The sequence below is a fragment of the Agrilus planipennis genome, unplaced genomic scaffold (assembly GCF_000699045.2).
Source record: "Agrilus planipennis isolate EAB-ADULT unplaced genomic scaffold, Apla_2.0 scaffold7, whole genome shotgun sequence".
NCBI lineage: Eukaryota > Metazoa > Arthropoda > Insecta > Coleoptera > Buprestidae > Agrilus > Agrilus planipennis.
Genome location: NW_020439340.1, coordinates 2,289,323 through 2,303,725, shown reverse-complemented (window position 1 = coordinate 2,303,725; position 14,403 = coordinate 2,289,323). Strand labels below are relative to the sequence as shown.

Genomic DNA, 14,403 nt, shown 5'->3' with positions numbered 1-14,403 from the left:
AGGCATTTCTTATACATTAAGCGTCCCTTTGTTTATTATAATTGTATATGCTATACCAATTTGTACAATGTAACTGTGCAGATAATACTTTTATATTATAAATAATTATTCATTTAAAGCCTTATGAAGTAATGTGCGACATTACTAATTATCACAATTGTTCAACAAAAATAGTAACAATAAAATTAACGTTTAAAGCACTGTTTTTTCCACACATTATAACAATAAGAGTTAACCGAATACTTATTTGTTATCGAATTGTGTAAGTCAATGGATTTATAAAAAACCGTATGAAAAGCATATTTCACAATTTGCCTGCGTGGCAGATAAGCGCGTGCAGTATCAGTGTGTACCATACGTAGATTGATAAGGCATTGCCCTTAAGGAAGGATAAAGTACGATAATTTTTTTTGTTATTGACTTTTACCTTGCCAGTTAGATCGTTTCGGTTTGTTTAATTTTTTTCAGTTTAAAACTTACGATTAGCTGATAATTACGCACTACTTCTATTTTATCTATAAAATCAAGTCAAGTGCTGATTCCTCTCCACAATTTAATATTCGTTGATAGGCTGGTTGGTACATTGTATGTCTTTGTTATCATTTTATCTCTGTCGTACCGGCCTTACTATATCTAGTGCGTCGAGCCAAGGAGAAATTACTTTGGATGCAAATCATCTGTACTTATTATCATGGTGTTCTTTTTAATCATACGGTTAGCAGTTCCATAAGCGGCCTTCCGAATAGAATTGAAACAGTTTAACTTTGCCGAGGAAACAGTTAATGATTTAAATAAACAATTGTTGCACTATTGCAGGTGTCATCAAAGACAACGTGTTATTTTAAGGTGAAACGTTATAACGGCGGAACTAATATAGCAATGCCAATTAGGTCAGACATAATAAGAAATGCTCATTATAAACAGTACATACTGGATTTGAATCTATTCACAAAAATATATTTTTTTATTGTTAATGCGTCTGATATTTTTATGAAGACAACACAAAAAAGGTCGTGTTGCAAGCTATGTACTGTGCATATCAAGGTTAAATGTTATGGATTGTACCATGTAGCATTACGAATGTTAAATATTTTTTTACTAAAACTTACATATGCTACTATAGTTAGTTAGTTAGCCATTTACCAATATCGTATTTCGTATTTTTAACGTTGTTTTGCGCGCCGTATGAGAAGCTTGCCAAGTTAGTATCAAGGCTAACTGCAACATGCTAACGTGTATATTTGTGCAATAAAATCGAAAGTTTTTACAAATTATGTGGAAAATGAAACTACAATCAGTATACCAAAGCTTTAAAAAGTGTCATTACGTATTCGCTTAAGTCAAATTGTTACTTTAATTAGGTACTGTACCATTTAACTACATTTCATTATTGTATTTATAACAGTACATTTTAAATTTGGAAAAAATCCGGTTTTAAAGAATTTTCAGTGTGTATTTGGTAGTTGTTGATTGATGGCATCAAAGCCTTCGTTATTTGTAATATCGGAAAGGAATTAATAAATTTGGATCATCACCATAAATCTTCTTTTCCCATTTAGTATTATCAAAAGCTTCTTTGATCGTTTTCTTACGAATATATACGTTAAATCCAAAATGTTTGCAATAAGTAGGTAGATGTTGTGGTAATGATGGTACCACATGAGCAGTTAGGTCCTTAATGGTACTAGGATTCTACTTTTTATGGCATCCTTCAGATTTTGGAGTTGATTATCGCTCTCGTGGAATCGGATGGCTAAATGGGTAGTTTTCCCTTCGGTGGCCGCACAAGAGCGGTGACGTCATTGCCCTCTGTAAATCGTAAGGATTCGAGCCACACGCACTTGTTCTGGAGCAGTGGAGTTTTCTGCTCGCGTTCACACGCAACAGAGTGCCTATTTTTAGGCTGTCAAGCGCGAGTAGAATACTCTATTCTCCGTGTGTTTATGTGTACGTACGTGTAGGTATAATCATCGGGCTCGGATGTTGAACTTGGTGCATATCCAAGGTGGAAATAACGTTGAAGCGGGTTCAAGGTCGGCCTCCTGCCGCACCAGCTACCGATACTACTTGCCTTGCCTGCCTCTGCCTTTGCCTTTGTTGTTACACTTCGAAGGAGTCGTCTGTTCATCGTCACCGTCGGCGTCCGGTCGGTCCATCTTCTTCTTCTTCTTGTTCTCGTTGAACTCCTCTACCATCTACCAGTCTACCGGTACATACTTAACAACTACCACGTCGGAATTGCACGCTTGATCGGATCGATTTTTTTCCAATTTGTCGGTATCCACTTGCAATCTTCCCAGTAGCGAAAGCTATGGATTTTAAACGGCTTCTTCATATTCAAAACACATTGCATTGCAGCAGTATTTGCGAAAGAATTTTGTAAACGGCAATGAAATTGACCTAAAAGAGCATAATCAATTTTAGGGGATGCAAATAAAAAGAGATGAACTCTGCTTCAAATTATTTCTCTAAATAAAACAACAGGCGGTCCGGTCTTCGACTAACTTTCGTCAAGATTCATGTGCATCTTGGGATTCGTTATCCTTATTGGGCCACTTTAGTCGGTTTTCCTTTCCTGCTTGCTGTTTCATACAAATATCTTCCAACATGAAAAGAAGGTTGATCCTTGTTCTTTTGTTATTTTGAAACGGATTTCTAACTTCCCACTTTCTTAAAAACTATTCTCTAAACTGAAGATTCGTTGTACTGAAGTTACGTAACCGCAAACATACAAACAGTATGTTTTACAGAAATCATTGGAGTGAGCGCCTGTTTCCCGAAAATGAAAACGTGTTTTCTGGTTACGGCGTGAACAACACCTACGACACGTTTGTAGGTACATACGTACGTGGAAGTAAAACTACTTTGGGAAATCTTGTTCTTGCTTGTTGCGTTCGTGGCCCGAAGAATAAAAGGTTCTCTTTCGACCAGAAATACCGGCAGCATCTAATAAAATAACGAATGTACAGTGCGCAAAAGGTACCTAAATCAACGACCTGACACAGGTAACTGTGCCGCCGACCGGCCGGACGCCCGCCCATTGCATACCGCCTTTCGACAATAAATTTGTTTTCGTAGGAGAAACCGCGTACTCTAGTGTCTCAGAGTTTGTCCTGGTATCGTAACGAGAGAAAAAATTGTCCTGTTACCAGATAGTCCCTTGAAACATTGAGCAATTCATGTTCAGAATAGTGGACAGGACTTTAAGGACTTTCAATGTTAGTTCTAGTAATAAAATTGTCCTATTGAAATATGGAGCAATTCTTTGATGTTCTTCCATGTTCAGAATAATAGATAAGATTTTAAATAGTCTCAAAGTTAGTCCCGGTAATACAAGGAAGGAAAACATTGTCCTATTAGCAAATAATCCATTGAAACATTGAGTAATTCTTTGATCAGCCCATGCTCAGAATAGTGGACAGGACTTTAAGGACTTTCAATGTTAGTCCTAGTAATAGAATTGTCCTGTTACCAGATACTTTCATAAAACATTGAGCAATTCTTTGATCGGACCATGTTCAGGAAAATTAAGTCGATATTAAGGACCTTCAAAGTTAGTCCTGGTAACACAAGAAAAAAAAGTTGTCCTGTTACGAGATACTCCTATGAAACATTAAGCAGTCCTTTGATCAGACCATGCTCAGAATAGTGCACAGGACTTTAAGGACTTTAAATATTAGTCCTAGTAACAAAAATTTCCTGTTACCAGTTACTCTCTTGAAACATTGAACAATTCTTTGATTAGACCATGTATAGAATAATAGACAGGATTTTCAGTACTTTCAAAATTAGTCTTGGTTACACAAAGAAGAAAAAAATTGTCCTGTTACCAAATAATCCCTTGAAACCTTGAACAATTCTTTGATCAAACCATGTTCAGAATGATGGACAGATTATAAAGGACTTTCAATGTTAGTCTTGATGACACAAGGAAAAAAAAAATTGTCCTGTTACCAAATAATCCCTTGAAACCTTGAACAATTCTTTGATCAAACCATGTTCAGAATAATGGACAAAATATTAAGGACTTTCAATGTTAGTCCTGATGAAAAAAAGAAAAATTGTCCTGTTACCAGATGCTGACACAGTCCCTTGAAACGTTGAACCAATTTTTAATGCTACATGAAATAAGTATTTCGACAAATTTATTTTTTTAATATGTATTGATGATTTTTTTGAATTTGAGAATAATTAATAGATCTAAATAAAAAGCGTAAGCTCATAATAATTGTACAATATCAGCAGTCGGTATTTTAAGCACAGCTTTTAATTCTGTGGGAAGATAATTCCGTTGTAATTACTTACATACGGGAATAAGCAGCATTATTTAAAAAGGGACAAAAAACTTCCAATTTCACGAAATGTGGAGTTGAATCAACCCAACGGTAGTTAACGATGATTAAGCAAAATTAACCCATGATTCCACTATATCGGACGGTATCAAGAATATTGACCCTACCTAAAGTTCAATAAAAAGCTATCAGCGTACTCAGTAGGTGGAAAAGAATGCATCAAAATTTACTTTAAATATGAAAAAAAATCGTTGTGGTGTCTATAGGTACCTATTTACACGTATTATCTAATACTAATTATGATAATACACTAAAAATTTCCAGCATCTCTGCATTTTTAGTCATGTGGACAATGCTACGATAAATATTTCGATGTTATTGAGTATTTGCGAACGGTCAGAGCCTGAAAACAGTTCGAACTTTATCTCGAATAATTTCAGGAAAATACATGTATTGTTATGTCGACCTATAATTTGATATAAATGGTACATTTACCATGAGTCCTTCATGTAGATTAGCTGCAATATATTATTTGATTTTGCTAGCGCCAAAGCTTATTTTGTAAAATATCAAAATGTGAGATTGAATAAAAGTATAAATCGGATGGAATGTCCGGAATTTGGACCACCATGTAATTGTTTCGGGAAACTGTGACCGAAAATGACATCAATACGTATTGGGCCGGGTGTTTGGCTTAAAAATTAGCACCTGTGAGTCCGTAATACTATACATACAAACGTATAACGTAACACACAAGGGGCATTCTGTAGCACCGGTAAATGCAGTGCGTTTATTATTAATATTTGCTCTGAACAAATCGTGCAGAAAATTGATCAGCGAAGGTAATCTGTACATCCTGATAAAAAAGATTGAACCGTGGTGGTTCATTGAATTTTATGCGATCAGTAGAGTGTATAAAATGCCTTACAGGATGCTGGTAGCTGGATTTTAATTCATCATCTTCGTAAGATCTTTAGCCTAAAGGACACGTACCTTTTTATCTTGAATCAGTCTTTGCATTTCTTAAAACTTACATCATTAACTGTTACCTTTTTTAGTACGTGTTTCTGATTCTAAAATGCCTGAGTAACCTTTGTCTTACATTNCAAAGGACTTGTAGTGTGATGACCAAATAAAGGAATTTGCAGCACAAAAATGCAGAAAGGTTACTTTATAATTTATATAACATGACCATTCATAGCCTGTCAATTTATTTTGCAATAAATAATGTTTTAATAAATAAATAAAATATTTTGTTGTCCTATTTTCTTCCTGTACTTAACATATATTATATATATCTACATCACTACAGAAAACTGTTTTTTGACAAAATGGCAATTGGTTGGGTAATTAGGTAGGGCCCCTAAGCAGTATTAGCCCAGGGCCCCACAAATTCAAGATCCGCCCCTGCATAATACACCAGATTTTATTAACTGTTAAAATTATTGCTGTTTAAATTGAAAACATACATCAACGTGAATCAGGTTGTAAGAATTCGTGTTCCAAATCTATATTTTTGTTTTATGTAGGTAGGTAGGTAGACACAAAGAGGTAATTGATGCGTTCTGATGAAAATGTACGACGAATTTTAAACGTTACTTTCAGAAAAACTTCCAAGTCCAAGTCTTTGTGTTTATTTCGGGTCTTCTTTGTTTGGCGTTTGTGCGTATTTTCAGTCGTGTGCCGTTGCAAAAATGCATTACCAAATTTATATTCCGATCTATGACCTCTGGCAACTTGCCATCATTTTCTATGCGTTTACCTTGAACGTCATCTTTCTTTAGCTTCCGACATTCTGTTGTTGCATTTAAACAATAAAAATCAATAAATTAATATTATTTAATATGAAACTCAGGTAGGTACAGCGAATTGTACCCGACAAAATTTATTGTAGTAGTTCCCTACAGTTATAGACGTTTGTGCTGGCGCACAGAGATATTACAATAATGGACTATTCACACAGGAACATCGAGCTTTCATGTAATTCAAAAGAAAAGACGCCTACTATTCTTGTACCTATACAATGTGTTGTTTAGGTTTATAAAAGTTCTTGGACTTAGGTAGCGTTCGATGAATTGTGTGTGCAGAGGTATGCCAGGTAAATAAGTATGTATTTTTGGTAGATGGACAAGTAGAACACCTGCCGAAAAAAAGCGGTGAGCTTTCACCGTGGATATGAAACGAAAGCTTTGCAATAAACCAACTGTATTGTGCCGAGAAACTTGTCTACTTCGTACCTGTCAATCTAATCGTATGTTCTTTGTTGCCTCGAAACTGGTTTGCTTAAAATTTCAAAAGTGGAAGAATAATAAAAGATTCATTCGATTCTTCTGCATTACGATACAGAATGGCCAAAAAAAATGCTTCAGTTATTAATATTTATATAAATAGTGTTTCAGCTCTCTTTATTTCATCTTTCTCTCCTGGACCTCCCTAATCCCACTAATGTTTAAAAAAAGAGGAAGATGGCATTTCGGCTTTACAGTAATAGTTAGCAGCAAAGAATACGCAAAATCAATCAATTTTCGTCGTAAAGTGAAATCCTGTTATAAAGTTTTTCTACTCTTACTATCTTATCATTTTTTCTTGTATGTATTCAAAAATTTTAGATATGAATGACATAGAGCACGTAGCTAGGCATTTCTTATACATTAAGCGTCCCTTTGTTTATTATAATTGTATATGCTATACCAATTTGTACAATGTAACTGTGCAGATAATACTTTTATATTATAAATAATTATTCATTTAAAGCCTTATGAAGTAATGTGCGACATTACTAATTATCACAATTGTTCAACAAAAATAGTAACAATAAAATTAACGTTTAAAGCACTGTTTTTTCCACACATTATAACAATAAGAGTTAACCGAATACTTATTTGTTATCGAATTGTGTAAGTCAATGGATTTATAAAAAACCGTATGAAAAGCATATTTCACAATTTGCCTGCGTGGCAGATAAGCGCGTGCAGTATCAGTGTGTACCATACGTAGATTGATAAGGCATTGCCCTTAAGGAAGGATAAAGTACGATAATTTTTTTTGTTATTGACTTTTACCTTGCCAGTTAGATCGTTTCGGTTTGTTTAATTTTTTTCAGTTTAAAACTTACGATTAGCTGATAATTACGCACTACTTCTATTTTATCTATAAAATCAAGTCAAGTGCTGATTCCTCTCCACAATTTAATATTCGTTGATAGGCTGGTTGGTACATTGTATGTCTTTGTTATCATTTTATCTCTGTCGTACCGGCCTTACTATATCTAGTGCGTCGAGCCAAGGAGAAATTACTTTGGATGCAAATCATCTGTACTTATTATCATGGTGTTCTTTTTAATCATACGGTTAGCAGTTCCATAAGCGGCCTTCCGAATAGAATTGAAACAGTTTAACTTTGCCGAGGAAACAGTTAATGATTTAAATAAACAATTGTTGCACTATTGCAGGTGTCATCAAAGACAACGTGTTATTTTAAGGTGAAACGTTATAACGGCGGAACTAATATAGCAATGCCAATTAGGTCAGACATAATAAGAAATGCTCATTATAAACAGTACATACTGGATTTGAATCTATTCACAAAAATATATTTTTTTATTGTTAATGCGTCTGATATTTTTATGAAGACAACACAAAAAAGGTCGTGTTGCAAGCTATGTACTGTGCATATCAAGGTTAAATGTTATGGATTGTACCATGTAGCATTACGAATGTTAAATATTTTTTTACTAAAACTTACATATGCTACTATAGTTAGTTAGTTAGCCATTTACCAATATCGTATTTCGTATTTTTAACGTTGTTTTGCGCGCCGTATGAGAAGCTTGCCAAGTTAGTATCAAGGCTAACTGCAACATGCTAACGTGTATATTTGTGCAATAAAATCGAAAGTTTTTACAAATTATGTGGAAAATGAAACTACAATCAGTATACCAAAGCTTTAAAAAGTGTCATTACGTATTCGCTTAAGTCAAATTGTTACTTTAATTAGGTACTGTACCATTTAACTACATTTCATTATTGTATTTATAACAGTACATTTTAAATTTGGAAAAAATCCGGTTTTAAAGAATTTTCAGTGTGTATTTGGTAGTTGTTGATTGATGGCATCAAAGCCTTCGTTATTTGTAATATCGGAAAGGAATTAATAAATTTGGATCATCACCATAAATCTTCTTTTCCCATTTAGTATTATCAAAAGCTTCTTTGATCGTTTTCTTACGAATATATACGTTAAATCCAAAATGTTTGCAATAAGTAGGTAGATGTTGTGGTAATGATGGTACCACATGAGCAGTTAGGTCCTTAATGGTACTAGGATTCTACTTTTTATGGCATCCTTCAGATTTTGGAGTTGATTATCGCTCTCGTGGAATCGGATGGCTAAATGGGTAGTTTTCCCTTCGGTGGCCGCACAAGAGCGGTGACGTCATTGCCCTCTGTAAATCGTAAGGATTCGAGCCACACGCACTTGTTCTGGAGCAGTGGAGTTTTCTGCTCGCGTTCACACGCAACAGAGTGCCTATTTTTAGGCTGTCAAGCGCGAGTAGAATACTCTATTCTCCGTGTGTTTATGTGTACGTACGTGTAGGTATAATCATCGGGCTCGGATGTTGAACTTGGTGCATATCCAAGGTGGAAATAACGTTGAAGCGGGTTCAAGGTCGGCCTCCTGCCGCACCAGCTACCGATACTACTTGCCTTGCCTGCCTCTGCCTTTGCCTTTGTTGTTACACTTCGAAGGAGTCGTCTGTTCATCGTCACCGTCGGCGTCCGGTCGGTCCATCTTCTTCTTCTTCTTGTTCTCGTTGAACTCCTCTACCATCTACCAGTCTACCGGTACATACTTAACAACTACCACGTCGGAATTGCACGCTTGATCGGATCGATTTTTTTCCAATTTGTCGGTATCCACTTGCAATCTTCCCAGTAGCGAAAGCTATGGATTTTAAACGGCTTCTTCATATTCAAAACAAATTGCATTGCAGCAGTATTTGCGAAAGAATTTTGTAAACGGCAATGAAATTGACCTAAAAGAGCATAATCAATTTTAGGGGATGCAAATAAAAAGAGATGAACTCTGCTTCAAATTATTTCTCTAAATAAAACAACAGGCGGTCCGGTCTTCGACTAACTTTCGTCAAGATTCATGTGCATCTTGGGATTCGTTATCCTTATTGGGCCACTTTAGTCGGTTTTCCTTTCCTGCTTGCTGTTTCATACAAATATCTTCCAACATGAAAAGAAGGTTGATCCTTGTTCTTTTGTTATTTTGAAACGGATTTCTAACTTCCCACTTTCTTAAAAACTATTCTCTAAACTGAAGATTCGTTGTACTGAAGTTACGTAACCGCAAACATACAAACAGTATGTTTTACAGAAATCATTGGAGTGAGCGCCTGTTTCCCGAAAATGAAAACGTGTTTTCTGGTTACGGCGTGAACAACACCTACGACACGTTTGTAGGTACATACGTACGTGGAAGTAAAACTACTTTGGGAAATCTTGTTCTTGCTTGTTGCGTTCGTGGCCCGAAGAATAAAAGGTTCTCTTTCGACCAGAAATACCGGCAGCATCTAATAAAATAACGAATGTACAGTGCGCAAAAGGTACCTAAATCAACGACCTGACACAGGTAACTGTGCCGCCGACCGGCCGGACGCCCGCCCATTGCATACCGCCTTTCGACAATAAATTTGTTTTCGTAGGAGAAACCGCGTACTCTAGTGTCTCAGAGTTTGTCCTGGTATCGTAACGAGAGAAAAAATTGTCCTGTTACCAGATAGTCCCTTGAAACATTGAGCAATTCATGTTCAGAATAGTGGACAGGACTTTAAGGACTTTCAATGTTAGTTCTAGTAATAAAATTGTCCTATTGAAATATGGAGCAATTCTTTGATGTTCTTCCATGTTCAGAATAATAGATAAGATTTTAAATAGTCTCAAAGTTAGTCCCGGTAATACAAGGAAGGAAAACATTGTCCTATTAGCAAATAATCCATTGAAACATTGAGTAATTCTTTGATCAGCCCATGCTCAGAATAGTGGACAGGACTTTAAGGACTTTCAATGTTAGTCCTAGTAATAGAATTGTCCTGTTACCAGATACTTTCATAAAACATTGAGCAATTCTTTGATCGGACCATGTTCAGGAAAATTAAGTCGATATTAAGGACCTTCAAAGTTAGTCCTGGTAACACAAGAAAAAAAAGTTGTCCTGTTACGAGATACTCCTATGAAACATTAAGCAGTCCTTTGATCAGACCATGCTCAGAATAGTGCACAGGACTTTAAGGACTTTAAATATTAGTCCTAGTAACAAAAATTTCCTGTTACCAGTTACTCTCTTGAAACATTGAACAATTCTTTGATTAGACCATGTATAGAATAATAGACAGGATTTTCAGTACTTTCAAAATTAGTCTTGGTTACACAAAGAAGAAAAAAATTGTCCTGTTACCAAATAATCCCTTGAAACCTTGAACAATTCTTTGATCAAACCATGTTCAGAATGATGGACAGATTATAAAGGACTTTCAATGTTAGTCTTGATGACACAAGGAAAAGAAAAATTGCCCTGTTACCAAATAATCCAAATAATGAAACCTTGAACAATTCTTTGATCAAACCATGTTCAGAATAATGGACAAAATATTAAGGACTTTCAATGTTAGTCCTGATGAAAAAAAGAAAAATTGTCCTGTTACCAGATGCTGACATAGTCCCTTGAAACGTTGAACCAGTTTTTAATGCTACATGAAATAAGTATTTCGACAAATTTATTTTTTTAATATGTATTGATGATTTTTTTGAATTTGAGAATAATTAATAGATCTAAATAAAAAGCGTAAGCTCATAATAATTGTACAATATCAGCAGTCGGTATTTTAAGCACAGCTTTTAATTCTGTGGGAAGATAATTCCGTTGTAATTACTTACATACGGGAATAAGCAGCATTATTTGCCTTGCCTAATTTCAGGAAAATACATGTATTGTTATGTCGACCTATAATTTGATATAAATGGTACATTTACCATGAGTCCTTCATGTAGATTAGCTGCAATATATTATTTGATTTTGCTAGCGCCAAAGCTTATTTTGTAAAATATCAAAATGTGAGATTGAATAAAAGTATAAATCGGATGGAATGTCCGGAATTTGGACCACCATGTAATTGTTTCGGGAAACTGTGACCGAAAATGACATCAATACGTATTGGGCCGGGTGTTTGGCTTAAAAATTAGCACCTGTGAGTCCGTAATACTATACATACAAACGTATAACGTAACACACAAGGGGCATTCTGTAGCACCGGTAAATGCAGTGCGTTTATTATTAATATTTGCTCTGAACAAATCGTGCAGAAAATTGATCAGCGAAGGTAATCTGTACATCCTGATAAAAAAGATTGAACCGTGGTGGTTCATTGAATTTTATGCGATCAGTAGAGTGTATAAAATGCCTTACAGGATGCTGGTAGCTGGATTTTAATTCATCATCTTCGTAAGATCTTTAGCCTAAAGGACACGTACCTTTTTATCTTGAATCAGTCTTTGCATTTCTTAAAACTTACATCATTAACTGTTACCTTTTTTAGTACGTGTTTCTGATTCTAAAATGCCTGAGTAACCTTTGTCTTACATTTTCTATTTTGTATTGTGTTAGAAAAATATGTTTTGTTTTGTGGAATTCAAAAATAACTTTCCAATACAAAATGTTATTGAAATTAATGCATAGGTATTTGTACTTATGCGTATTTATGCAGTGTCGTTAGAAAATTAAAAATGCATTTCTATTGTACTTTACTGCTAATGCCTCTGACTTTTTCGTATACTAATTGGTGGAAAATGTTTTTTTAATTCTTTTGCCTTCTAATGATTTCTTGTTAAATAATTTTTGTTGAATGCTTGACGAATGCCAAATTATACGTATAAAATGGTTGTAGTACAGGTTTTCGTTTTCTAATTTTGTTAGAAGTTTTAAAATTAGCATTGTTATAGCTNAGTGTATATCGTATAGGAGATTAAAATACTTCCGGGTGTAAAATTCTTGAAAAAGAGTATTTAAAAGGGTAATAAAGGTCGGTTCACGCTACTCCGTTTCGGGTCCGAGCCGTGTTTTGAACAAGGTACGGACACAAGTGTACAAGCCTTTCATTATGAAATAATTAACACTCAGATGATGCTCGGCTGTTCTTTGGACCCTTAATGTGAAGCAACATAACTTTTGGTGGAGGCGCCAGGTTTTAATTTATTTACATGAACGTTTCGTTGGTATTTATTAGAAGTATCAGCATTATGTATCGCTTATTTTCCCTTTGTACCACCTTATTAGATTCACCTCTGATTGAGTCCTTATTCATAAAAAAAATAAAATTAATAAATAATCCTCAATTTTACGAGAAATACATAACTAGAATACTGGGCCCTACAGGTGGTTCCTTGGGCATGATAAGGCAAACTGCATCTTAGGCCCTCCTCTAATATCACTGTAATGAAATACTTAGTAAAATACAAAATATGAAATATTCAAGTGTATATGCGAACATCAAATATGTACATATTAGGCACTAATTTGAAAAGCTTTCTCGCATTCAGACTCCGGAGCTTTGTCGTTTCAGATTAACTTTTCAAATAGATCCGTTAAAAGCTGGCTCTCTTGTCACTTGTCTGATTATTATTATTGTTTACCCAGCTGGTAAGATATCAATGACATCGTAAAACAGAAACGCAGTCTATTTTAAAAGCGCCGCAAAATTAGACGTTCCATACATGTGGACCCGCGAACCAGTAGCAAGTACTCGCATTGATGTGTATTGTACATTACGACTTTGTATCTGTCTGTCCGTCTGTCTGTGTGTGCGTGCGCGTAAAACCGCATACATTTGCAGCTTGTATGTCAGATTTAAACGCTGGAGCTTTGACCCTAAGTGAGGTCAACCTGATTCCACATAATATTCCTTCAGCCAAATAAAACAAATCAGATCGATTCTTTACGTCAATTTTCTTTAGTGTGTGTATTTATTGTCTTGGATGACACTCCTACGGTATCCGAATAGGAAAATGACCCAATGAAATACGAAGTACCTAACAACGGTTTTATTATTTTTTGCCTTTAAATGCTTCGAATTCCTTCACACTTACTTTTATTTTATCGGTTTCTAAAGTTCATGCAGTAAATTCGAAAATGACAGCAACAATCATAATGTCCTCGTTCGAAAAACCCTAATCCTTTGGCGTTCTGCGCCGTACAAAAAGATAAAGACTGCTGCCATGTCGGGCATCTACTACAATATGTCCATGACTAATAAAGCTACAAAACCAGTGCAAGTTTTGAGAAGTTTAGGTACTAACTCGTCGCCGACAGCGGATGCTGCATGTGAAAGAATGCCATCCGAAGAGAGGACGAAGGACCAACTGACTGCCAGCTTGACGGTAGTGAGTCAGTGAAATGGTATTTGTTTTGTGTCCCCCAAGACGCTCCTCATTAATAAATTCTATCTGATTAGAATCAATACGGATGAAATTATCTATTCGAAATATCTCCAATAAAAGAGGGTTTATATTAATCCCGGAGAGCTTTTGACCATAGCCGCTACCACATGACCTTATTTTGACAATTAAACATGTCCTAAGGCGTAAAACATCCATCCATAGTATTACACAGAAAGTGAATAAAATTTAGTCTGTATTTTTGAATCTAAAATCAAGGATTTTGTTTATAGCAGATTCTCTTTGTTACAGGGCTGTCACAGATCCCAGGGACGGTAGGAGAGTAGCGTTAAAGAAGTTACCAAATGTGTTCCAGTCGCTAGTGTCATCGAAGCGGGTGTTTCGTGAATTGAAAATGCTCTGTTTTTTCAAACACGAAAATGTAAGTTTGAAATTTTAATTTCACTTTATAAGTTAACCAATTATTCAATAATTATTCATGGCCGGAAAGCAGCTAAAGTTTTTCATTTCATGACATCCCATATTGGGATTATCCCAAACCATGATCTTAACGTACGTGATGGTATAGCCCATTATGTCGTCCAGATACTATTTTGTGGGACACCCTGTGTATAAACTGCTGTTTCATAATTGTTTTTTAAATTTAGTTTGCC

At 35.3% G+C, this 14,403-nt stretch overlaps 1 protein-coding gene across 1 annotated transcript in view; it reads left to right on the top strand.

Moving 5' to 3' along the window:
- The window catches only part of LOC108741734 (ubiquitin-protein ligase E3B), a 65,437-nt gene extending 51,248 nt beyond the window's left edge, over positions 1-14,189 (top strand). The window contains exon 14 of the mRNA XM_025978586.1: positions 14,042-14,189. Within this exon, the coding sequence (XP_025834371.1) occupies positions 14,042-14,076 (35 nt within the window). The 3' untranslated portion in view covers positions 14,077-14,189. The remainder of the gene's footprint in view (positions 1-14,041) is intronic.
- The last annotated feature ends 214 nt before the right edge of the window (positions 14,190-14,403 follow it).